At 44.6% G+C, this 23853-nt stretch overlaps 1 protein-coding gene across 1 annotated transcript in view; it reads left to right on the top strand.

Annotated features, from left to right (window-relative positions):
- The window catches only part of CREG2 (cellular repressor of E1A stimulated genes 2), a 47512-nt gene extending 27341 nt beyond the window's left edge, over window positions 1-20171 (top strand). Inside the window, exons 3-4 of the mRNA XM_081253491.1 lie at window positions 11078-11191; window positions 14101-20171. Of these exons, the coding sequence (XP_081109617.1) occupies window positions 11078-11191; window positions 14101-14248 (262 nt within the window). The 3' untranslated portion in view covers window positions 14249-20171. The remainder of the gene's footprint in view (window positions 1-11077; window positions 11192-14100) is intronic.
- Window positions 20172-23853: the final 3682 nt, after the last annotated feature.

The raw sequence follows: 23853 nt of genomic DNA, 5'->3' as shown, positions 1-23853 counted from the left end.
ACTTTCATGCAAAAAAAGTACTGCTATAGTATATTACCCAAGATCAGGTATGGCATACATAAAGACTGGTGTGGATGAATGGTCAGAATGAATTGGTGGTGTTCTCATAAGCTTTTCTGAGTCATAGTTGTTTTTTCCTTGGTGTTCAAGGGCCCATCATAGGAGGTATATGAAGGTTATAACCAAAGATCTAAAATTTCAGGAAGAAGGAAATCATCAGCTGTCCATTCATTCAATGAATATATATATATATTTTAATGCTTGGCTTGCTTATTTATTTATTTGTTTGTTTTTATGGCTGTGTTGGGTCTTCATTTCTGTGCGAGGGCTTTCTCTAGTTGTGGCAAGCGGGGGCCACTCTTCATCGTGGTGTGCGGGCCTCTCACTATCGCGGCCTCTCTTGTTGCAGAGCACAGGCTCCAGATGTGCAGGCTCAGTAGTTGTGGCTCACAGGCCTAGTCGCTCTGCGGCATGTGGGATCCTCCCAGACCAGGGCTCGAACCCGCGTCCCCCGCGTTAGCAGGCAGACTCCCAACCACTGCGCCACCAGGGAAGCCCCCATTCAATGAATATTTATTCAGGACAAAAAATGTGCTATCCATGGGGCTAAGTTTTCGGGACCACAAGGGTGAATGAAGCACATGTTCTATCATTACATTCCACCCGTCAGGCAGAGGTAGACAAATAAATAAGTGTGTGAAATTAAGTCCTAAGGGTCATTATATTGCACTGTTCCTGGGGAGTCATTGGCATTGTTGTAAAATGTGGAATATTTTACAAGTATTCCATGTGTTATGATAGAAATATATATAGGGCACAAGTTTATATGAGTGGTGGAGCAAAATTACTTGGAATGAGCTAAGTTTTAATATGTTTGTTAGGCAACCAGTGATAGGTGAGTGTGTGCGTGCACACACACGGGAACATGCATATGCGTGTTCATGCATGTGGAGGGTTCATCATTCTAGGAAGATAGAATGGTGTGAGAAAGGCTGGGAGGTTTGAATCTTGGTATAAAAGTAATTGTTTATGTCCAGAGGGCTGCAAAGGATAAGGCCAGGAAAAAAGACAAATACCTGACCATTAGGAACATTTTGTACCGTATTTTCAGATTTTGGCTGTGCTTGTATAAGTAGAGGGGTATTAAAAGTACATGAAATTAGAAGGTGACAATTTTTTATTTTAGAAAGATGACTCTAGCAATAATGTAAAGGAAACCATGCCATCAATATATGAATAATAAATTAATAATAACCAAAAAAATGATTCTGTTGGAGGAAAAATTAAAATAAAAAGGTTAAAAATAAGTTCCAGGCTGGGGTGTGCAAGCATTCCCCCTATCAGAGGCCACACAGAGCAGCAGCACGATGTAATGAACACAGCCAGGGACCAGGGCAGGCAGAGGGCAGTTCCTAGACAGTTTCCGCCACTTTCTAGAGGGTCCTCAAGCTGGTAAGTCATCCTCTGGGTTCTCCAGGTGACCACCTGAGCAGACCAGGCTTTTCTGGTCCTGCCCTTGAGACAGAAGTCCTTTTGGGTCACTAGCTGCCCATCTGGCAGAGTGCATGTGGCAGGCTCTGAGGACAAGTGGGAAGGAGAGCCATGCCCAAAAGAACGTCCCCTAACCTGAAAGAGACATGGAAACAGTGCCGCCGAAGGCCCTCAGCCCCGAGGGGCAGCCCTTCCAGCAGCACACAGGTAAAATAACCAAATTCTCACCAACCGCGGAAGGCAGAAAGCCCGCCCGGACATTTCCAAGGAACCCAGAGAGGTGCTGATGACGCAGGTGGGGACCATCACCACCCCACTCCCCCCCGCCGTTCTCCCTTCCCCCTCCTCAGCCACATCTGGATGTCTTACCACCACACCTGGTGGCTTCTCTCCTTTGCCATGCAGGGACACTGGGTATAATAGACTTTCACTAGGGTCTGGGGGAATAGTGGGAGGGGTGCCTAGGGTTGTCGGGTGAAAGACAGGATTCCCAGTCAAATGTGAATTTCAGATAAACAAATACACTTTTAGTATAAGCATGTCCCAAATACTGTCTGGGACATCTTATACTGAAAAAAAAAATTTGTTGTTTATCTAAAATTCAAAGGTAACCGGCCATCTGTATTGATACCTCCTACGTCTGGCAACTCCAGGTACAGCACTGGACAGCAGCCACATCGCGGGGCATCCCTGCACCATCACTGGCCACCCCTCATCACAAGGATGGAAGACACCCCTGCCACATGGCTGGGTATCCCCTCCAAAGTCCAGGCCTCCTCCCACTGCCTTTCTTCTCTTCTCTGAGTCTCAGCGACCTCCCCAAACACACACAGCAAGACAAAACCTTCTGTGTCTTCTGCCTGTACCAGAATTCAAAACGCAGTAACCTCGGGGAGGCATCTCACACACTCAGCTCCCTTTCTCTCCCTGCAAACACTGGCCTGGGTGCCCTGAGGAGGGGGGCCTGGCCTTGCCTTGATATGCCCACTAATATGCTTTCCTAAACCAAAGAGCAGCCCGTCCTGAGATGAATTTGCTTCCCTCCGTTACCATCACCACCTCAACCCCACTCACACGGAGATGCACAAATACAAAATCGGCTGCTGTCACTGTTTCCTGGATAGTGATTTTTGTCTGGCCCCATTAGAAGTCAAGGAATGGAGTTCAGCTAGAATCAGAGGCCAGGAAATAGCAGATGGTGTCTCAGACTAGGGGGACTGTGCACATGCTAAACAGGAAACAAGAAGAATACAGACAGACTCAGGAGGTTCAAGGAGACGGGGCGGGACTTCCTTTGTGCCAGGGCTTCTCACATCCCCAGGCTGGGGATGGGCCCCTGAAGGCCCTGGGCTAGTCCAGGAAGAGCAAGGCCACACAAGGGTTCCAGACTTTGCACCAGCAAGAGCTCTTTCGTTACCTTGCTCTATAATCCATGTAATGTGAAACACTTTTGTCTAAAGAACAGATAACGTTTTAAAATAATTTATTTCACCATCTTTATTTTTTTATTTTTAAATAAATTTATGTATTTATTTATTTTTGGCTGCGTTGGGTCTTCGTTGCTGCGTGCGGGCTTTCTCTAGTTGTGGCGAGCAAGGGCTACTCTTTGTTGCGGTGCACAGGCTTCTCATTGCAGTGGCTTCACTTGTTGTGGAGCATGGGCTCTAGGCACGCAGGCTCAGTAGTTATGGCACACGGGCTCAGTATTTGTGGCTCGCGAGTTCTAGAACGCAGTCTCAGCGGTTGTAGCTCACAGGTTCTAGAGTGCAAGCTCAGTAGTTGTGGCGCACGGGCTTAGTTGCTCCGTGGCATGTGGGATCTTCCTGGACCAGGGCTCGAACCCGTGTCCCCTGCATTGGCAAGCGGATTCTTAACCACTGTCCCACCAGGGAAGTCCCTCACCATCTTTATTACTCAAAGATATACATATGCAAATCAGAGCTTCTGATCAGCATGTTATAATTATTTTTCCCTCGCTGTTTCCAAAGTGATTCAATTCCAACCGAAAACAGAGAAACTGAATAGTTTTACTTGGGTCAAAGACTGTGAAGACTCTAAGGTTTTACCCTATTTGCCAGCAAGCTCACCTGGTTCATTCTAAGTAACGAGTCAGCCTGCCGTGGTTCACGGATGGGGGCAGAAGACACAAGCCTCCTGGGTCAGAGGCAAAGGACTTTGTTACCCCAGCAATGGCAGCAGCCAGAGCATCAGCAGTTTATAGTGGGATTTCCCCCGAGCCCTAGTTCCCCCAGGGGGATGTGAAGAGGGCCAGGGGTCATCTGCACACACGGTGGCTTGCATTACAGGAGAGGAACCCTGAGCCTAGAGGACCAAAATCTGTACAGTGGAGGCAAGCCTGCTGCCCCCAGAGGGAGCCCATTCTGCACCCCTCTGGACAGGCCGCCGCCCCATGGGGAGATGCTCTGTCTTCCAAAGCTGTTGGCTCTGTAAACATCTTTGTGAAAAGATAGTTCAGAGCCAAGGGAGCTAGTCCTATGCTTACAAGACGTTCAGAAACACGAGAGACCATGGAAAACTGCTTCCTAACACATGGTAGATACAGCCTTATCTCAAGGAAATATATAAATGTGCAAATATTTAAAAAATATAGGCCAGGGACTTTCCTGGTGGTGCAGTGGTTAAGAATCCGCCTGCCAATGCAGGGGACACGGGTTCGAGCCCTGGTCTGGAAAGATCCCACATGCCACAGAGCAACTAAGCCCACGAGCCACAACTACTGAAGCCCACACACCTAGAGCCCGTGCTCCACAACAAAAGAAGCCACAGCTATGAGAAGCCCGCGCACTGCAACAAAGAGTAGCCCCCGCTCGCCACAACTAGAGAAAGCCTACGTGCAGCAACGAAGACCCAATGCAGCCATAAATAAATAAATTGAGTAAGTAAGTAAGTAAGTAATTTTTAAAAAATACAGGCCAGGACTTCCCTAGCAGTCCAGCGGTTAAGACTCCGGGCTTCCAATGCAGTGGGCGCAGGTTTGATCCTGGTCAGGGAACTAAGATCCCACCTGTGGCTCGGCAAAAAAATTAAAAAAAAAACAAAACAGGCCGTCCTTGCTTCTCATGGATTGTTACTAATAGCATCCAACGTTAGCTGGACATGCCTCAACCATACGATCCAGTCCAAGAACAGAGACAGAGCTCCTGAAACGTGAAGCCCTTCTATAGCGAGGAACCTCTCAGTTGCAAGAAATAGAAAAATAAGCTCAGATGTGCTTGGAGAATTAAGGAAGCTGATTAGTTGACATATTTGAAAAGTCCAGAGGTAGGCTTTTCTTAGGAGCTCTGCAAGGTCAGCCCAAATGAGATTTTCCCATCCCTCCTCGCTGCCTTCTCCAGTGTCTGCTGCATTTTAAGGGCCGCACCCTCCCACCCCTGCCCGTCCCCAACCTGTGATCCCCTGTGGCTGCCAGCCACTTCCGGGTACACATGCTCCGTTTATGTCCAGCAACAGCGAGCATCTCTCCAGTTAGACTCCAAAGGAGAGGGAGGGGTTGCCATTCCAGAAGTCCCCAGCAAGTAGCTCCTTGAGCTTTAATGAGCAAACTTGCTCTTGTGCCCATCCCTGAGTCCGTCACTATGGCCAGAGGATGGAATTGGCTGGTTGGCTTGGGCAATCCCAGCTCTCAGGATCTAGGGATGGAATAGGGTTCCCTGAAGCCGTGTGAGGAGGAAATGGATGCCTAAACAATATTCCACGTGCATTGCCAAGAGGAGGGGGGATGTTTTTGTTTTTGTTTTTTTTACTTTACGTATAGTTGATTTACAATATTATGTTAGTTTCAGGTGTACAGCAAAGTGATTCAGTTATACATATATATGTATATATATTCTTTTTTTTCAATTTTTTTTCATTATAGCTTATTACAGGATATTGGGGAATGTCTTCTACAGCAGCTGTTCATCAAAGCACGCTCTCATAAATCAAGAGCCGTGGATCAGGGTCCTGGGGTACACAGCATCCTCCTACCTGGTTGCTGTGCACTGGCTGGCCATTTGGGAGCAGCAGGTGCAGTAACCTCAGGTGTGTTGCACTCACGTGGCTCAGGATAGGATTGGAGTCCAACTTCCCTCTGATGGTGTATTAGTTTTTTTGTTTGTTTGTTTTTTGTTTTGGGTTTTTTTTAACTTATTTATTTATTTATTTTTTGGCTGAGTTGTGTCTTCGTTGCTGCATGCAGGCTTTCTCTAGTTGTGGCGAGCAGGGGCTACTCTTTGTTGCGGTGCACAGGCTGCTCATTGCGGTGGCTTCTCTTGTTGCGGAGCACAGGCTCCAGACGCGCAGGCTCAGTAGTTGTGGCACATGGGCCTAGTCGCTCCGCGGCATGTGGGATCTTCCTGGACCAGGGCTCGAACCCGCATCCTCTGCATTGGCAGGTGGATTCTTACCCACTGCGCTACCAGGGAAGCCCCGGTGTATTAGTTTTCTAATGCTGCTGTACCAAACCACCACAACTTCGTGGCCCAAAACAACACAAATGTATTATGTCATAGTTTCGGAGGGCAGAAGTCCAAACAGGTCTTCCTGGGCTAAAACCAAGGTGTCCTTTGTGGAGGCTCTAGGGGAAAATCCATTCTCTTGCCTTTTCCAGCTTCTAGAGGCTGCCTGCACTCCTGGGCTCTGGCCCCCTCCCATATTCAAAGCCAGCTATGGCCAGGAGAGTCTTTTTCCCATCATATCACCCCAACACTCTCTTTTGCCTCCCTCTTCCACTTTTTTTTGTGTGTGTGGTACGCGGGCCTCTCACTGTTGTGGCCTCTCCCGTTGCGGAGCACAGGCTCCAGACGCACAGGCTCAGCGGCCATGGCTCACGGGCCCAGCTGCTCCGCGGCATGTGGGATCTTCCTGGACCGGGGCATGAACCCATGTCCCCTGCATCAGCAGGTGGACTCAACCACTGCGCCACCAGGGAAGCCCCCTCTTCCACTTTTAAGGACCTTTATGATCGCATTGAGCCCAGGTGCGTAATCCAGGCCAGCTGATTGGCAACCTTAATTCCCCTTGGCCGTGAAAGGTAACACAGTCACAAGTTCCAGAGGTTAGTATGTGGACATCTTTGAGGGGCTGTTATTCTCAAAAAGGATAAAGCTTTCTGTTTACCTATTTAAATACATAATCTTCTTTCTAGTCTTTGTAATCTCCACCACTGGAGAAGCAAAGTGCCCCCTTCTTAAATGTAATGTGTTCTTCTATTATGACTTACTTATGAATCCTAATTTCATTGCTTTCATGATGGAGCCATTTTGTGAAAAAAAAATTGGCTTTAATAGCAAACAAATAAATTGGGTACAACTGATGACAGTCTCATCTGGTTATCTGTATGTTTAGTTCCCATTTACTATTTTTACTTATTTTCTCCAATCCATCTCAGGTTTTTTACAAAACTCAGTGTTGATTCAGTGTTTACAGTTGTGTAGAGTGCCTCCCGTCATTCTTTCATCTTTGAAAAATTCACAATTCAGCAACTACATTTTTGCAGTGTCAAAACCTCAGCAGCCTGTAACACTTTCAAATGGTACACAGTGTTCTGACGTGGAGCATTTCACCTGGATATGTGGGCATGTCCACTCTTTCTCTTATTATGACTCAACAGAGTGTATAATAAAGAAAAACTTGTAGGCAGGTGAAAACAAGTCCCTTAAGTATAAGCAAAACATATGTTTTGCTTAACAAATGTACCTTTCTTTAATGTTATAATGGACGGGAATGAGTTCTGATGAGTCATGCCTCCTGGAAGCAGCCGTTTTGTGATATACACCATCTGTGAAAAGAGCATGTGCAGAGTCTGCTTGGTCAACTGTGTGGGAGTCCCAAGACCACCCCCAGGCTCAGTGATTCACTGGAAGGACTCACAGGACTCAAGAGCTCATGGTCTTTTCCAGTGAAAGGATACAGATCAAGGTCATCAAGGGCAAAATGCACATGGGGCGCAGTCCAGGAAAATCCAGGCCCAAGCTCTAGGAAGGAGACCCTTCCCACTGGAATCATACAGGGACACACTTAGTGCTCCCAGAAATGATGTGTGACAACAGGTGCAAGGTATTGCCAACTAGAGAAACTCACCTGAGCCTTGGTATCCAGGGTTTTTACTGGAATCCAGTCACATGGCAATTATAGCATCTGCATGATTGATCTTAGCTACTCAGACTCAGGGCCCAAGAGGTTAAGCTGACCCAGCATGGCCCAGGGTCTCAGGCACAAAAACACTCTGGTGAAGCAGGAAATTTCAAGGGCTCAGAGGTATCTTCTAGGAGCCAGCCAAGGGCCAGTCCTCCTGAAGACAGGCCTTTCTTTGGAATGTGCAGGGTTTGGACAGCCCCAGTCTGCTGAGTTACCCCTTGACTGCCCACCAGGAGATAGTGTTATGTGACCATTACTTTTTTGTCTTTTTTCAGCTTTATTGGGGTATAATTGGCAAATAAAATTATAAGATATTTAAAGCACACACCACGATAATTTGATATACGTGTACATGATGAAAAGATTCCCACCATCTAGTTAATCGCCGTTTGCCTTTTGTGTGAGAACATTTAAGTTCTCTCCTCTTAGAAAATTTCAACTATACAATACAGTGTTATTAACAAGAGTCACCATGTTACGCATTAGATTCTCAGACTTTTTCATCTTATAGCTGCAAGTTTGTACCTTTTCACCAAACTCTCCCTATCTGCCCCCCAGCCCCTGCTGGAAATTACTTTTCTGCATTACATATGTAATATTCAAAGAATATGGAAGTATATAAAATAAAAAGGGGCTTCTCCCCCTACACCTCGAGCCCCTCAAATCCCCTTCTTGAAATAACCAAAGTTATATCTTAGAATATATCCTTCCAAGAACATTTTCTAAGCATATATATATATATATATACACACACACAGATACACACACACACACACACACACACACATATAGTTTTAGGATTACTTTTTTTAACGGGGTCCTACTGCATGTATTGTTCTTCAGCTAACTTTTTACTTATATCTTTCTCATGGCCACCTATAGCTCTATCTCATTCTTTTTAAAGGTTGTATTTCATACTGTTGATAAAACAATTTATTTATGTTCTCCCACTGCTGAGCATTTTGGTTACTTCCCATTTTTTGTCGTTTTCTTTTTTATTAATTTTTATTTATTTTATTTATTTAGTTTTGGCTGCATTGGGTCTTCGTTGCTGCACGCGGGCTTTCCCTAGTTGTGGCGAGCAAGGGCTACTCTTCGTTGCGGTGCGCGGGCTTCTCATTGCGATGGCTTCTCTTGTTGTGGAGAATGGGCTCTAGGCATACGGGCTTCGGTAATTGTGGAACACGGGCTCAGTAGTTGCAGCTTGCAGGCTGTAGAGCACAGGCTCAGTAGTTGTGGTGCACAGGCTTAGTTGCTCCGCAGCATGTGAGATCTTCCTGGACCAGGGCTCGAACCCGTGTCCCCTGCATTGGCAGGCAGATTCTTAACTGCTGCGCCACCAGGGAAGCCTGGTTACTTCCCATTTTTGCCATCATAAATGATGCTGTAACAGATATCTCTGCACACACTCTTTTTTTGTCATGTGATACTTTTTTTTTTTTTTTACCCCTAAGGTGAACTTTTTTCTTCCCCCTAAGCTGAGCTTTTGAGAAAGCATTCACCAAAAATTAAAATGTTATTAAACATGATATCTAAGAGTCCACAATCAGATAATAAGAGAGAGAATCCATAAATATTGAGGACTCATAGAATCCAGGAGATGAAGGAGATGGTCAGTCTGGGATACACCCAGATACAAGTGCTAGGCTGCCAGGTGGCTGCCTTCCTGCTTGAGGCCAGAGGACCTGGGCTCCGACAGACCCTGCAAGCTCCATGGCCCAGGACAAGTCACTTAGCCTACCTGAATCGCATTCTCCTCATCTCTAAAACCAGGTCAGTCATCCCACCTACCTCCTGGGGTCGTCATGAAGATGAAACAAAATGAGGTGATGTACAGCCACACACAAAACGAGGCGATGTACAGACACATCTTGTTGCCCCATCCTGGAACCACCTTCCCAAGCACATATGGAGAGATTGTGAAATGCGTAAGGCACCAGCTGTCACCTGGGGGAGGTTTCTCTCCTGGCTTAAGATGAAGCCACGATCTGAAACATGAAGATTCAGATTCTCCCATTTATGCTTCTTCCAGAAATAGGCAGCCTCTCATGATGAGAGGTGGGTGGGAGCTCTCCGTTGCCCTCCCACACTTTCACGGCCAGGTGACTCTTACAAGGAAAGCACATGTTTATAGAAGAATCCTGCCACCATGGAAACGCTTGTCATACAATGTTATTTCTAACATCCCTTATGTTCAGTAAGGGACCTCTGTGTCTGATGACGGTGATGCCTGAAAGCCTTTACCTTGACCACTGCTGGATCCAGGCAGGTGCACTGCATTACTCCAGGGGCGCTATTCATAGTATCTCGAGGGGGTGGCACTCCCTAGAGTCACGCAGAGCAGCCACCTGACTCTGGACAGTGGCTCCCTATAGGGGTGTTGCAGAGCCTTGCCCTGGCCTGTGCACTCTCGACTAGGGTACTTCCGGGGCTGTCTGCCACCCGCGAGGATGCACACTGACATCCAGCCTACACAGACACACCTGCCACACTGCCTGTACCAAAGTATCTTAATTTTTTTTTAGTTTATTGAAGTATAGTTGATTTAGAATATTGTGTTAATTTCTGCTGTACAGTAAAGTGATTCAAATACACATAGGTATACATTCTTTTTCATATACTTTTCCATTATGGTTTACCACAGGATACTGAATTTAGTCCCCTGTGCTCTACAGTAGGACCTTGTTGTTTATCCATCCCATATATAATAGTTTCCACCTGCTACTCCCAAACTCCCAATCCATCCTCCCCCACCTCCCCTCCCCCTTGGCAACCACAAGTCTGTTCTCTATGCCTGTGAGTCTGTTTCTATTTCGTAGATAAGTTCATTTGTGTCATATTTTAGATTCCACATATAAGGGATATCACATGGTATTTGTCTTTCTCTTTCTGACTTACTTCACTTAGTATGATCATCTCTAGCTGCATCCACGTTGCTGCAAATGGCATTATTTCATTCTTTTTTATGGCTGAGTAATATTCCACTCTATATATGTACCACATCTTCTTTATCCATTCATCTGTCGATGGACATTTAGGTTGCTTCCATGTCCTGGCTGTTGTGAATAGTACTGCTATGAACATAGGGGTTCATGTCTCTTTATGAATTAGAGTTTTGTCTGGATACATGCCCAGGAGTGAGATTGCAGGATCATATATGCTAAAGTATTTTCAAGTAATTCCATAAAATGTAAAAACTTGAACAATATAACCAGCAACGTGATCACTATTTTCTTTCTTTCTTTTTTTTTTTTTTTTGTCACGGTGCGCAACTTGTGGGATCTCAGTTCCCCGACCAGGGATCAAACCTGGGCCCTCGGCAGTGAAAGCGCGGAGTCCTAACAACTGGCTCTCCAGGGAACTCCCTTTATTTTTAATAAAATCCTTAGTATGTCCAGCTGTCATTCTATCATCATTTTAATATCTGAAAAATGTCCTTCAAATGCAGAAAAAATATCATTGACCCAGAAGATCCCCGCTGTGCCCGGTTAACGCTCACTGGCCAGATGGTCACAGTGTCTCCAGAAGAAGTGGAATTTGCCAAGCAAGCCATGTTTTCAAGGTTGGTATCTGCTTTAAGATTGGTTTGCCCAGAAATATACAGTGTAAGAAGCAGAGGTCGGGGCTGTGCCATTTGATGCCTCTGACGTGGTGACATTAATGGTCTGAGCTGTCCTTTGGTGGCAACATTGCCATCTGACGCTGAAAGCCTTGGTCGCCTGAGGTGGCAGCCGAGGCCACGCATGTGACCTTTCAGTGGGCTGTCCGTGCCTTTGGAGAGCGCCCTATGCTGAGGGTTGCAGGCACTGTTCCCTGCATACTTCCAGGCTTTCACAATGGCCCTGCCTTGAAATGGAGATCAAGGGGGCTTTGTAGTCCAGTCAATACAGCAGACATTTCCAAATGTCCACTCTAAGCAGAGCTCGGTGCCAGAAGTGACGGCAGTGTTCCTTCATGGGGGCCCCTCACCCCTTTTATAGCCGAACCACTTAGGATGCAGCTTTCTAACTGCCCCCCACCACCTGCTTCCCGAATTGGATGCTCTGGAGGTTACACTCAATCAAAATTTTAAAAGGACATCCCAGGAAATTGGCATGCATGCTGCTAGGGTCAAAATGAGTGACAGAGGAGCCCCGGGAAGCGGGGGAGGAGATCAGAGTTTGCAAAAAGTGAGAAGGGTCGTCCTGCAGGGGTGCTGAAGTCTGTCTCCGTGGGTGAGGAGAGGGTCTGTGCAGGGGGAGGCCTGAGGTGGAAGGTCAGAGCTGGAGTGAGGAGGGGCGGGTATCCACATGGGGTGTGGGCAACAAAAGCTGGCGGATTAGTACTTGTCTAAGTTAGTGGGAAAGTAACATGAAAGCACGTGGTAAATTAGACAAGCCATCCGCATCCCTATGGAGGTGGGATGATTGTACATACAGGGGAATCATGAAACAAGTAAACATACAGCAAGTCCCCTACATACGAATGAGTTCCCTCTGAGAGTGTGATCCTAAGTCCAATTTGTTAAGTCCAACACAGTTAGCCCAGGTACCCAACTAATACAATTGGCTCTACAGTACTGTACTGTAATAGGTTTATAATACTTTTCACACAAATAATACATAAAAAACAAACACACACAAAAATAAAACATTTTTAAACTGACAGTACAGTGCCTTGAAAAGTCCAGTAGTCCAGTACAGCAGCGGGCATCCAGGGGCTGGCACCGAGTGAACAGGCAAGAAGAGTTACTGCCTGGAGGAGGGGGAGGAGGTGGGAGATGGCACAGCTGAAGGGTCGTCAGCAACAGGAGACGGAGGGCAAGCTGCCATTTCACTCACACCTGACGTTGATGGCACAGGTTCTGGTTCCCTGCTGGATTCAATTGTTCACATCTTTGAAAGTACACAACTTGAAGATTTGTACGTAGGGGACTTAGTGTAGTAATAAGTAAACACAGAGAGAGGAAGCCTGGTTTCTCACCGCCATGGAAGAGTTAGCACAGGAGGACACTAGATCAGTCTGGAATTGGATCGGGATTGGACTCATCCACACGGACTTGTGGTTTTCAATATACAGATGGAGAGATAAATGTAGATGCGTGTGTCTGTGTGCTTGTGCGCTTTATTTTCCATCTCAGCGGTCACTCTTTGGTTCTGATTTCTCCTCTTCCATGTTACGATGGGCAGTGAGATGAAGCCAAAGCCTCAGGAGACATTTGCGTTCATTAAATTCATTTCCTATTTTCCACGTCACCGCAGGTAACAGTGTTTCCAAAATTTCCGCTACTGGATAATGTGGGTCCCTTTACCACGCACATCCAACCACCTTATCTTTACCTTCTTTAAACGCTCATGGTCAGTCTCCTAAGGTCCTTCCAGCATCCTACTGCCTGGATCCCAAGCCAGGGCCTCACAGACTAGAATTTGCTGTACCTACGTTCCCCTTTCAGAGGCCAAAATTTGTTCCAGTTATAAATACAAAACTAGTTGGCTTAAAATAACAACGATCATGTTATCATCTCAGCTGCATGAGTGTTTGGAGCATTGGGGCCTCAGATCAGCAACTTACTTTCAAATGGTTTAGGAAAAAAAAAATAGTTCTTTATACCGTACTTTCAACCTCTCTGTCAATTTGCAATGATTCCAAAAAATATATATTTTTTAAAAAAGCCACCAACCCTATCACTGCACTGGCATTGTTGCAGATGTTTTTCCCAGTTTACACTTGGTCTTTGAACTTTGTTTATAACATTTTTAGATATAAATAAAACTTCTATTTTTATGAAGTTTTAAAAAAGTGAGCGCCAGACCCTGCCCTCAAGGATGATGCATGTTTTTAGGCCTACGCCTGAGGGAGAAGGCAAGTCAGAAACAGAGGGCGGAATGTGAGAGCTGTTCCCTGTCCACGCTGGCTGGTTCTCAGCTTGATACAACAGTTGTAGGCCTCTACAGGAATGGAAATCTTCCCGTGAACAGATGTTTCCCGGACTTAAAATTCAGCAATTTCACATAGAGATGCCTAGAGCCTTTTGTGATGCTTCCTGTTAACAATGGCCCCCGTCCCCTGGGCACTTCCTCTATGCAGGTGCTTTATGTGTCTCATCATTTGCTGCCCACGCAGCCCTGTGATCTGAGCACCATCCCTCTCGCCCCATGTGACTGGGAAGGAGACCGGGCAGGCTTAAGAGAGCAAAGGGCCCATGAGGCATCCCAGCAGCTGAACTGGAGTTCGAACAAAGTTGCCTGGCTCAAGACTTGAGCTGTCTGCCACTCTGTGTTGACAACAGTTTCCTGCCCTCCTAAGGCTGCCCCAGACCTTGACCCTGGCTCCCTGGCTTCTGCCTCTAGCTGGTTTGAGCGGGTCTCAGCCTAAACAAAGCCTGGAGTCTGGAGGGCCCTATGACCTGACCAAGGATACATCTGGCACTGTGCTCTGGAGAGCCCACCCTCTGATGAGAACAGCTTTAATGTGACGTCTTTATTTCTACAGACACCCAGTTATGAGGAAGTGGCCTCGTCAGTATGAATGGTTCTTTATGAAGATGAAGATAGAACATATCTGGCTTCAGAAATGGTATGGAGGAGTAGCTGACATTTCCAGGGAGGAATATTTCAAAGCAGTTCCAAGAAAGGCCTGATGGAGTGAGAAGAAAGTCCTTGATGTTTGCGTAAAATGAAAACCTTTTGAGAGATGCTGCCAGACAGCAATTGACTGCTATCTTTTTGTGAAAGGGTTCATTGCAGCCCTGTCAGTCTTACAGCAGAGTGAAGAGTGGGTCACCAGGGACCCCTGTGCTAGCTGGAGATTGAAGTGGCCATTTGCAAATGGCCAAATTACACAGGGACTTCACATAGAGAGTCTGTTTACATGTGTTCAGTCCAGACTCACCTATGTGGGAACACTGTTGGTTATCAAAGTGACATGTTGAAACAGTTGCTGTTCCATTCTTTAAAAAAAAGAAAAAAAAAAAAAAGAAACCTATGCCTGTATGTACAATGTGATTGCTTTGTATCGTGAGAGTATGTTTGTTGCTTGTTGTACCCAAAGCAGTGTCCTGGTTCTAAGCTCATTGCAACCACAGAAGAACTAAATACGCATCACACAGCTGCCGTCTTGTGTTTAGGGTGAGGGTGCAGGACTCTTTGTCTATGGGTTACCATCCTGCTACAGAATGGCAAATGCATTATTGAGCCCCATTTGCTAGAATATGCTGGTCACTCATGAAGCTTTTTTCCCACTGCAACATGACAAACCATGTGAGAACCCCCTGAGTTTGGTGCACAGCCCTGTTCTAGGTAATCGGGCCATGGTGGTACATTAAGGGAGGGGCAGCTTCGGCAACAGGCTCCCCAGATCCCCTCTGCTAGTGCTGGGATAGAGGGTCCCCTTCTCTTAGGCATGGGGAGTGGTAGTCTGTGGTATAGAGAGAGGAGGGGGACAGGGAGAGGCTGGAAAGGAAGGAAAGAAGTCAGTAACTGGAGGCACGCTCCCTACCCAGCCATGGGCCAGGCCCTTGACGGGGTCATCTCACTGAAGCCTTACAGCCAATGAGATGAATCATCATTGCCACTTACAAGAACACTGAGGCTCAGAGAGGCTAAGTCAACATCCCAGGGTCTGATTCCACCACTCACTGCCCACAATGGTGAGAGTGGTACCTAGATAATTTCCAATTCTAAGAACAAGACAAAAGAGTTACTGGTAGTCATTGACTCAGTAAAATCAGTAAAGCAATCACTAACCTGCCTATAGATTGGCCACTGTTTTCTACCAAAAAAGAAAACAAGTCTCTGAAATTTGATTCTTATTACAGATTTTAAATTTTCTACAAATTATATGCAGGAGCACCAGCATTGTACCTGTGTACATACCTAAGGCCTACAAGGACCTATGTGTATACTTCCAAGACCTCTTATATTGAAATTTATAAAGGATCTAGCACTACCCAGTTTTCTGCCTTTTAATATGGCTCTAAACCCTCTTTGGTCAGTTAGGTATATTGTATAAATATAAAAATACAACACACAAAATATAGGAAATATACATTTAAAAAATAAATAAGTGTTATTAATGGTTACACTTTTGTTTAAAAAATTAAGACACGAAGAGAGTTTGAGTTGTCCAAATATTTTTAAGTGCCTCTTACTAAAAGCATAGTAAGATGCACAGAATTCTTTATTTATCAAAAGTTAAATCACGAAAGTGTTCCTTAACAATAGCAATTTCTAATATATAAGAATAAGGTAACTTTGAGGGTATTTCATATTTTCAGAGTTTAAAATTGTTTCTACCCCAGTTTGGAGGTAAGAGGGGAAAACTGGAAGAAGAAACCACATACTCCATAAGTCAACCTCAAATTGTAATTCTCTGAACGTCTCTGTGTCCAAGTCCCGTCTGAAAGATAATTTTCCTAACGCTAGTTTTGCTTTTACAATCAGGTTTCACTTAGCTCGTTAAAGCTCACTCAGCTGCCTCAAGGAGCTTTGCAGCTTAACCACTGATGATGCTTATCAGTTATTTATCCAAATTACAGGGAATGGAATCTGAACAGATTGGATGATAAGAGTGTTGAAAAGGCATCTGCTTGAAAGGGAACCCTCTTGCACTGTTGGTGGGAATGTAAATTAATACAGCCACTATGGAAAACAGTATGGAGGTTCCTTAAAAAACTAAAAATAGAATTACCATATGACCCAGCAATCCCACTACTGGGCATATACCCGGAGAAAACCATAATTCAAAAAGACACATGCACCCCAATGTTCATTGCAGCACTATTTACAGTAGCCAGGTCATGGAAGAAACCTAAATGCCCATCGACAGACGAATGGATAAAGAAGATGTGGTACATATATACAATGGAATATTACTCAGCCATAAAAAGAAACGAAATTGGGTCATTTGTAGAGACATGGATGGATCTAGAGACTGTCATACAGAGTGAAGCAAGTCAGAAAGAGAAAAACGAATGTCATATATTAGCACATATGTGTGGAACCTAGAAAAATGATACAGATGAACCGGTTTGCAGGGCAGAAATAGAGACACAGGTGTAGAGAACAAACGTATGGACACCAAGGGAGGAAAGTAATGGGTGTGTGTGTGTGATGAATTGGGAGATTGGGATTGACATATATACACTAATATGTATAAAATAGATAACTAATTTAAAAGAATTTAATTTAAAATAGATATCTATAAAATAGATAACTAATACGAACCTGCTGTATAAAAAATAAAAATTCAAACAAAACAAAACAAAGCAAAAAAAAAAAAAGGCATCTGTTTGAGAATGATGGACCCATTCAGGCCAGTAAGTTTTAGCAAATCTCTAGAAATTTACATTGATTAACATTTTAAAGGCTGTATTGGAAGTTCTGGACATGGCAATAAGGCAATAAAAAGAAATAAAATGCATATGATTGAAAAGTAATAAAAGTATCCCTATTTACAGATGATGTAACTGTCTACATAGAAAATTCCAAAAAATCTATTCAAAAAAAAAGTAAAACAACTGGTTTCAGCAAGGTCTTAGGATACAAGATCAGCACACAAAATTTAATCACATTTTTATATATTAACAATAAAGTGGAAACCAAAATTTTAAACACAATACCATTTACAATCACTCCAAAAGGAAAAAAAAAACAGGTGTAAGTTTAACAAAAATGTGTATAGGATCTATATGCTGAAAATTAAAAGATGCCAATGAAAGAAATCAAAGACCTAAATAAATGAGGAGACATACCATGTTCATGGATTAGAGGACACAAAATAGTAAAAATGTCAATTCTCCCCAGATTCATCTGTATGTTTAATGCAGTTTCTATCAAAATCCCAGCAAGGTTTTTTAGACATATTCAAGCTTATTCTAAAAGTTCTAAGGCACAGGCCTTGGAATAGCTAAAACTATCTTGTAAAAGAAGAATAAGTAGGAGAAACCACTCTACTATAAAGACTTATTATGTAGCTACACTAATCAAGACAGTGTGGTATTGGTGGAGGCATAGACATAAAAGATCAATGGAACAGAACAGAGAATCTAGAAATAGACCCATATAAATATGCTCAATTGATTTTTTTTTAAGTACAAAAGTAATTCACTGGAGGGAGGATAGTCTTTTCAATAAATGTGCTGAGCAATCAGTTATCCATGGGCAAATAAAAAGAACCTCAAGCTAAATCCCATACCTTATATAAAAATTAACTCAAAATAGATCATAACGCTAAACATAAAATGCAAAACCATAAAACTTTTTTTAAAAAATAGAAGATCTTTGGGACCTAGGGCTAAACTAAGCAAAGACTTCTTAGACTTGACATCAAAAACCTAAAGTCCATAAAAGGAAAGTTTGATAAATTGGACTTCATCAAAATTTTAAACTTTTATTCTGCAAAAGACCATGTTAAGAGGATGAAAAGACAGGCTACATACTGGGAGGAAATACCTGCCAACATCATATCCAACAAAGGACTACCATCTAGAATAGATGAAGAACTCTTACAGCTCAACAGTTTTTTAAAAAAATCCAATTAGACAGTGGAGAACATGAACAAATGTTTCTCTGAAGAGGATATGGCAGATTAGCACATGAAAAGATACTCAACGTCATCAGTCATTAGGGAACTGCAAATTAAAACCCCAATAGATGCCACAAGGCACCTACCAAAATTGCTGAAACACAGTAACAACACCAAATATTGGCAAGAATGCAGAGCAATGGGATCAACCTATAGCTGGTGGGAAAGTAAAATGGAACAGCCACTCAGGAGAACCAACTGACAGTTTCTTATAAAACTAAACAAGCAACTGGCATAAGACTCAGCAATTGCACTCGGGGGCATCTATCCCAGGGAGATGAAAACTTATGTTCACACAAAAACTTGCACATAAACGTTCATAGCAGCTTTATTCATAATATTCCAAATCTGTAAACAACCAGATGTCCTTTATTTTTTAAATTAATTTTTATTGGAGTATAGTTGCTTTACAGTGTTGTAGATGTCCTTTAACGGGTGACTGGTGAAACGAATTGTGATAACATCCATGCCATGGAATACTACTCAGCAATAAAAATAATTTCCAATACAAGCAACAACTTGGATGAGTCTTCAGAGAATTATGCTGAGTGAAAAAACCCATCCCCAAAGGTTATGTCCTGTATAATTCCATTTATATAACATTTTGAAATGCAAAATTCTAGAAATGGAGAACAGATAAAGGATCACCAGGGAGGAGGGTGGAGAAGGAGAGAGGTGGGTGTGTCTGTAAAAGGGATCCTTTATTGTGATGGAAATGTTCCCTAGCTTGTCTGTATCAATGTCAAAATCCTGGTTATGATATTGTATCATTTTGCAAGATGTTACCATTGGGGGGAAATGGGTAAAAGGCACACAGAATCTCCGTATTACTTCTTACAACTGCATGTGAATCTACAATTATCAGCAATTCTCTCAGAATCTATTATACAATTATCTCAGAGTAAAAAGCTTAATACAAACAAAATTTAAGGCTTAGCTTAAATAAGGTATTTATGCCCTCTCGTTGGTCCCTAATGAAATGAAGAACTGAGCTACGTACCAAAACCTAGCAGAATGGACATTTGTTTTCTTTAACCATTAATATATGCGTTTTGGGGGCTTCCCTGGTGGCGCAGTGCTTGAGAGTCCGCCTGCCGTTGCAGGGGACACGGGTTCGTGCCCCAGTCTGGGAGGATCCCACATGCCGCGGAGCGGCTGGGCCGGTGAGCCATGGTCGCTGAGCCTGCGTGTCGGGAGCCTGTGCTCCACAATGGGAGAGGCCACAGCAGTGAGAGGCCCACGTATATATGCGTTCTTGGAAGAGAGAAAAAATTTCTTTGAAAGTTTTCAAAATGTATTCAATTTAATACTGAATACAGATTAACAGGAATTCAACAAACCTGTATAGATTTTATGTGGGACACTTAGAAGAGGAGGCTATCTTTCAGTTTCTGGAATAAATACGTTAAGCTACAGGAGTATATAGGTATCCAAGTCTGTGCATAGTGATTCTCCACTGATGTTCATAGCAAAGAACAGTATTTCCAGTAATCCTCCTGTAAATATTCTGGGAAAGAATTCTTCTTTTGTATCTATGAATAAGCCATATCCTGACCTCCACATTTTTATTTACCATGATTGTACACATCCATAGTGTTGACACAGAGAGTGTAATTCTGATGTGGCTTGTTTCAATATGCCTTGTATATATTAACTCATTATAAAAGAGTGGGTTTTGATTGAAATGTATTTCTACAGTTTTTCCAGAAAGTCTTTATTTCATATTTAATAATTTAACCATCAAATGCTGTTCTGAAAATAAACCTTCTCTAGGATAATTTATTGATGCTTATTTGATTGCTTATAACAAGTCAATTGTTATAAAATTTGAATTGTAATGAAGCTGTGGTTTGTGCTATGTAATGCATGTGGAGTGTAAAATCTATTTTCCAAACTAGATATGTCTATCTGACCAAAGACTATTTCTTCACTCCTGCTATGATTTCCATGCTTGATTAAATAAATTTATAATATTTCTACACAGTCCTTTCATGTAATATGACAAATTGACATTATTAGATTTCTACAAAAATAAATGCTATTACAATAAATCAGCAGTTACATTTCCAATAGACAGAAAAGAACTAGCTGGGTGACTTGTTGATATGATTTTTTAAGGCTCTGAGTACAATGCACTTAATTTGCAGACTGGAAAATGCTGAGTTAACCACACTTTGGTGTTCCCACTCTTGGAAGTATTTGCCATTTTTAGCATAGTTGTTATTCTTCCAATTCAGGTCTACAAAAAAGCTCCTTTTGCTAATAAGAAAACATGCCACGGGGTCACACTTAAGACTGTGGCAGATGATGACGCATGCCCACAAGAGTGATCAATACTGCAGCTTCTGTAGACCACCCCCCGCCACCAACACTCCGGCTTCTCAGAGATGGTCTTATCTTAGAGACAAGGCAGAGAGAGACCAAGCGGCCCAAATGACCCAGGACTGAGGGTCCCCGGGACACAGGACCTTCAGTGGTAAAGTCAGAAAATCCAGGGCCAATCGAGATGGAATGGTCACCCTACCTTCACTCCACCTCACGCCCCAGGTCCTGAGCAGGTCACCTCCGGATCTGGCCCAACTTGGAAACTGTGCATTTGGATATTCAGGAACCTCCAACCTCACCTCCCTCCTTGCAGCCCTCTCTCCTGCTCCGGAGCCCTGAGCTGCTTCTCTGTCATCATCTGACTTCCTTGTTCAAGCAAGTGAGCGACAACATGGTGGGATTACAGTGGAGAGCAAAGCCCAGCCCTCAGGAAGCTTATGTTTTCTAAATAATAAGTAAACAAGCAGATTTTGAAGCCAGGTGACCTGGTCATGTCTGTAGATTCTGCTCCATCACGTCAGCCAGTATCCTCAGAATCCCCACCGTTTTCTTTTGGAACCACAGGGCAAACCCTGCCCTGGATAAATTCCGCGATCATCTCTGCAGCTGAATTGTAAGGGAGAAAAGCCACAACCACAAGAATTGGTCTCACCTTACATCAGGCATCCTCATCCTTAACTGGGCCCTCCAGCTGCCCGGGGACCTCAGCATGGTTCTCCGTCCAGCTCTCTCCCACTCTCATAAGCAGCTGTTTCCAGGACTGTCTACAGTCTGCAGCCCCTGGAGCCCACCCCTCGATCCCCTCACTCTCAGCTAAAAAAAAAAAAAAAAAAAAAACACTTCCTGGAGATCCATGAAGCTTCCAAATGAGCAGCCCCTCAACCACAGAATTTTCTGTTCCTCCGTTCCTCCTTCTCTCCTGACACTCTCTGCTGCTGGATGATTTTTCTGGCTGCCCGGATGCAGGTGTGAGCATCCCATTTATGGGAGGTAGAAGCCAGTGCCACGGAAGAGGGTCAGATAAGGGAGAGTCTAAGGTGTTTTTAAGAGTACCTGAGGGAATTCCCTGGTTGTCCAGTGGTTAGGACTTGGTGCTTCCACTGCCGAGGGCCTGGGTTCAATCTCTGGTGGGGGAAGTAAAATCCTGCAAGCCACGCCAGGTGGCCCAAGAAGAAAAAGAGTAGCTGATATGCCCCATGGTGGGAACTAAGCTGGGGAAGGAAGTGAAGGAAGGAAGGGAGGGAGGGAGGGAGGAAAGGAGGGAGGGAAGAGATGGCAGGAGAAGCTGGACCATCAGGGGACCCAGTGGGGGTACTTGAGCCCACAAGCTGGAAGGCGGGTCACTGGGAACAGAGTGAGATGTGTGGACAAGTGCTCTCCCAAGCAACAACATTGGTGATGGCAAAGGCCAGCCTGTGGTGCTAGGAGTGGAGGGCCAGGTGACCAGAAGATGGTGGCTGGGTGATGCTGTGGAGAGTGAAGGGTGCACAGGAGGTGGGGATGCCAGCCGGGGTGGAGGGGCACCAGGGAGTGTCCTGCCATCCTGGTTGTCAGCTCTCGCTGGAATTCACCCAAAGTCCAAAGTTGTTAGTTTTCAAGGAGCGGAGCTGTTTTGGTTTTCCTCGTTTTACTGCAGGAGTAATGATTTTTAAAACGTGGCCTTTAAAACAGACTGGCAGAGCAGGAGTCCATTGTTTCTCAGCTTTGTGAATTTCGGGAACTAGTGAATCCTTTGAATCTCAGTTTCCTCGTGTGTTAAATGGGGTCATTACAGTACAGTGCCTGGCACAGCGTAAGGGTTAGAGATGGTGGCCTTATATGTCTCATTATTCTCACGTGTATGTTGGTCATCTGCCCATGTGTCAGCCTCCTCAGCAAGGCTGTGAGCTATGTGAGGGGCTGATTTCACACACCACCCGTTTGTGGCTCATGGTAAGTGCTGGACAAATGGATAATTGATCTGTGGGCTTTAGCCCAGAGCCCCTACCTTTCACTGACACATTTCCTTTTCTCCTCCTCCGGCTGTGACTCTCCTGTGTGACCTGCTGGCCCCTCACTGAGGTCTTCCATCCTCCTGACCACTTCCAGATAAGCCACTGACCCTCCCAGAGCTTCTGACGAACTCCCAGTCCTGGCGATTTGTCCCAAGTTTCGGCAAAGAACCGTGGCGCCCCCTGGTGGCTGTAGCTAGGACCTTCACCTTGTTCAGACCAGAATCCTGGCCAGAAAGAACCCAGAATGTAGAATCCAGGCCAGGATGAAACTTTGTCCCCGGAGCCACCAGCTACGGTCAGCTAAGTATCCGTGGTGGACGCACAGATACGTACACTGAGCACTCTGCTTTGAAAATACAATGTTTTCCTGCCCATGATGGCAGGACAAACGCAAATACTTCATGACATTTTGATAGTGATATTTTAACTAATTATTTTGTTATTTATTTATTTTTAGTTATTTCTAAATAATTATCTAATTACAGCAGTTACTGTAATTGAACTCGTCCTATAAGCTAGGTATTTTACATACTTTTTTAAAAATCTCATTTAGTTTTTACATCCGCCCTGCAAGGAAGAAAAGGCTTCAGTTTTCCACGTGGGAAATCTGGTGAGCAAGCCGCTCTCGGACCAGCATTCCTGGGACCCAGGACCAGGTAGGAGGCCCAGTGGGTACTAAACCCAGGTCTGTCTGATTCCACCCTCCTCTCCCTCTTCTCAGTGCTTGGGGGTCTGGAGGAGAGCGCGGTCCGATCTGCGTAGTTTTCTTCCCTGCCTTCCGTCCTTGGTCCCGGGTGAGTGGCCGTCCCTGGCGTGGCCTCAGGCTCACGCAGGAGCAGCTGCCAGCAGGTGCAAGGACTGTAAATTAGCGGAGAATTTACTAAGTGCCCTGTGTGGCTCTTCACAAGCTGTACCTTGTTTAGTCCTCGTGCCAACCCTGGGAGGCGGAGAATTCTCTCTAACTGCCGACTGAGAAAGCCTGACCAGGGTCCGTCCCCCAGCGTGTAATTGGTGGTGAAAAAAAATTAATAAACAGAACCCTCAGCTGAATAGAGTCAGGTGACCAGAAGGGGGCGCTCCCACGCTGTGCCAGGAAACAACTCAACAGGTAGCAGATTCTTCTCTCCTGGCAACAGTTCAGCCAAAGGAAAGCCGTGGGCTCTTTGTTTACCGTAACCCTTCCAACTTCCTCTTCCCTCTATTAAAGAGTTCTCCTTCCCTTGCCACGCAGGCAGTTGCACTTGGCTCCCCAGGGTTGCAGACCCCAAACTGCAATTCTCTGCTGATCCCTAATAAATCCATTTTTTTGGCTGGAGAAATAACTGACTTTTGTTTTAGGTCA

This window comes from Mesoplodon bidens, assembly GCF_964165515.1.
Source record: "Mesoplodon bidens genome assembly, chromosome: 14".
NCBI lineage: Eukaryota > Metazoa > Chordata > Mammalia > Artiodactyla > Ziphiidae > Mesoplodon > Mesoplodon bidens.
This window is presented reverse-complemented; position numbering and strand designations above follow the sequence as displayed.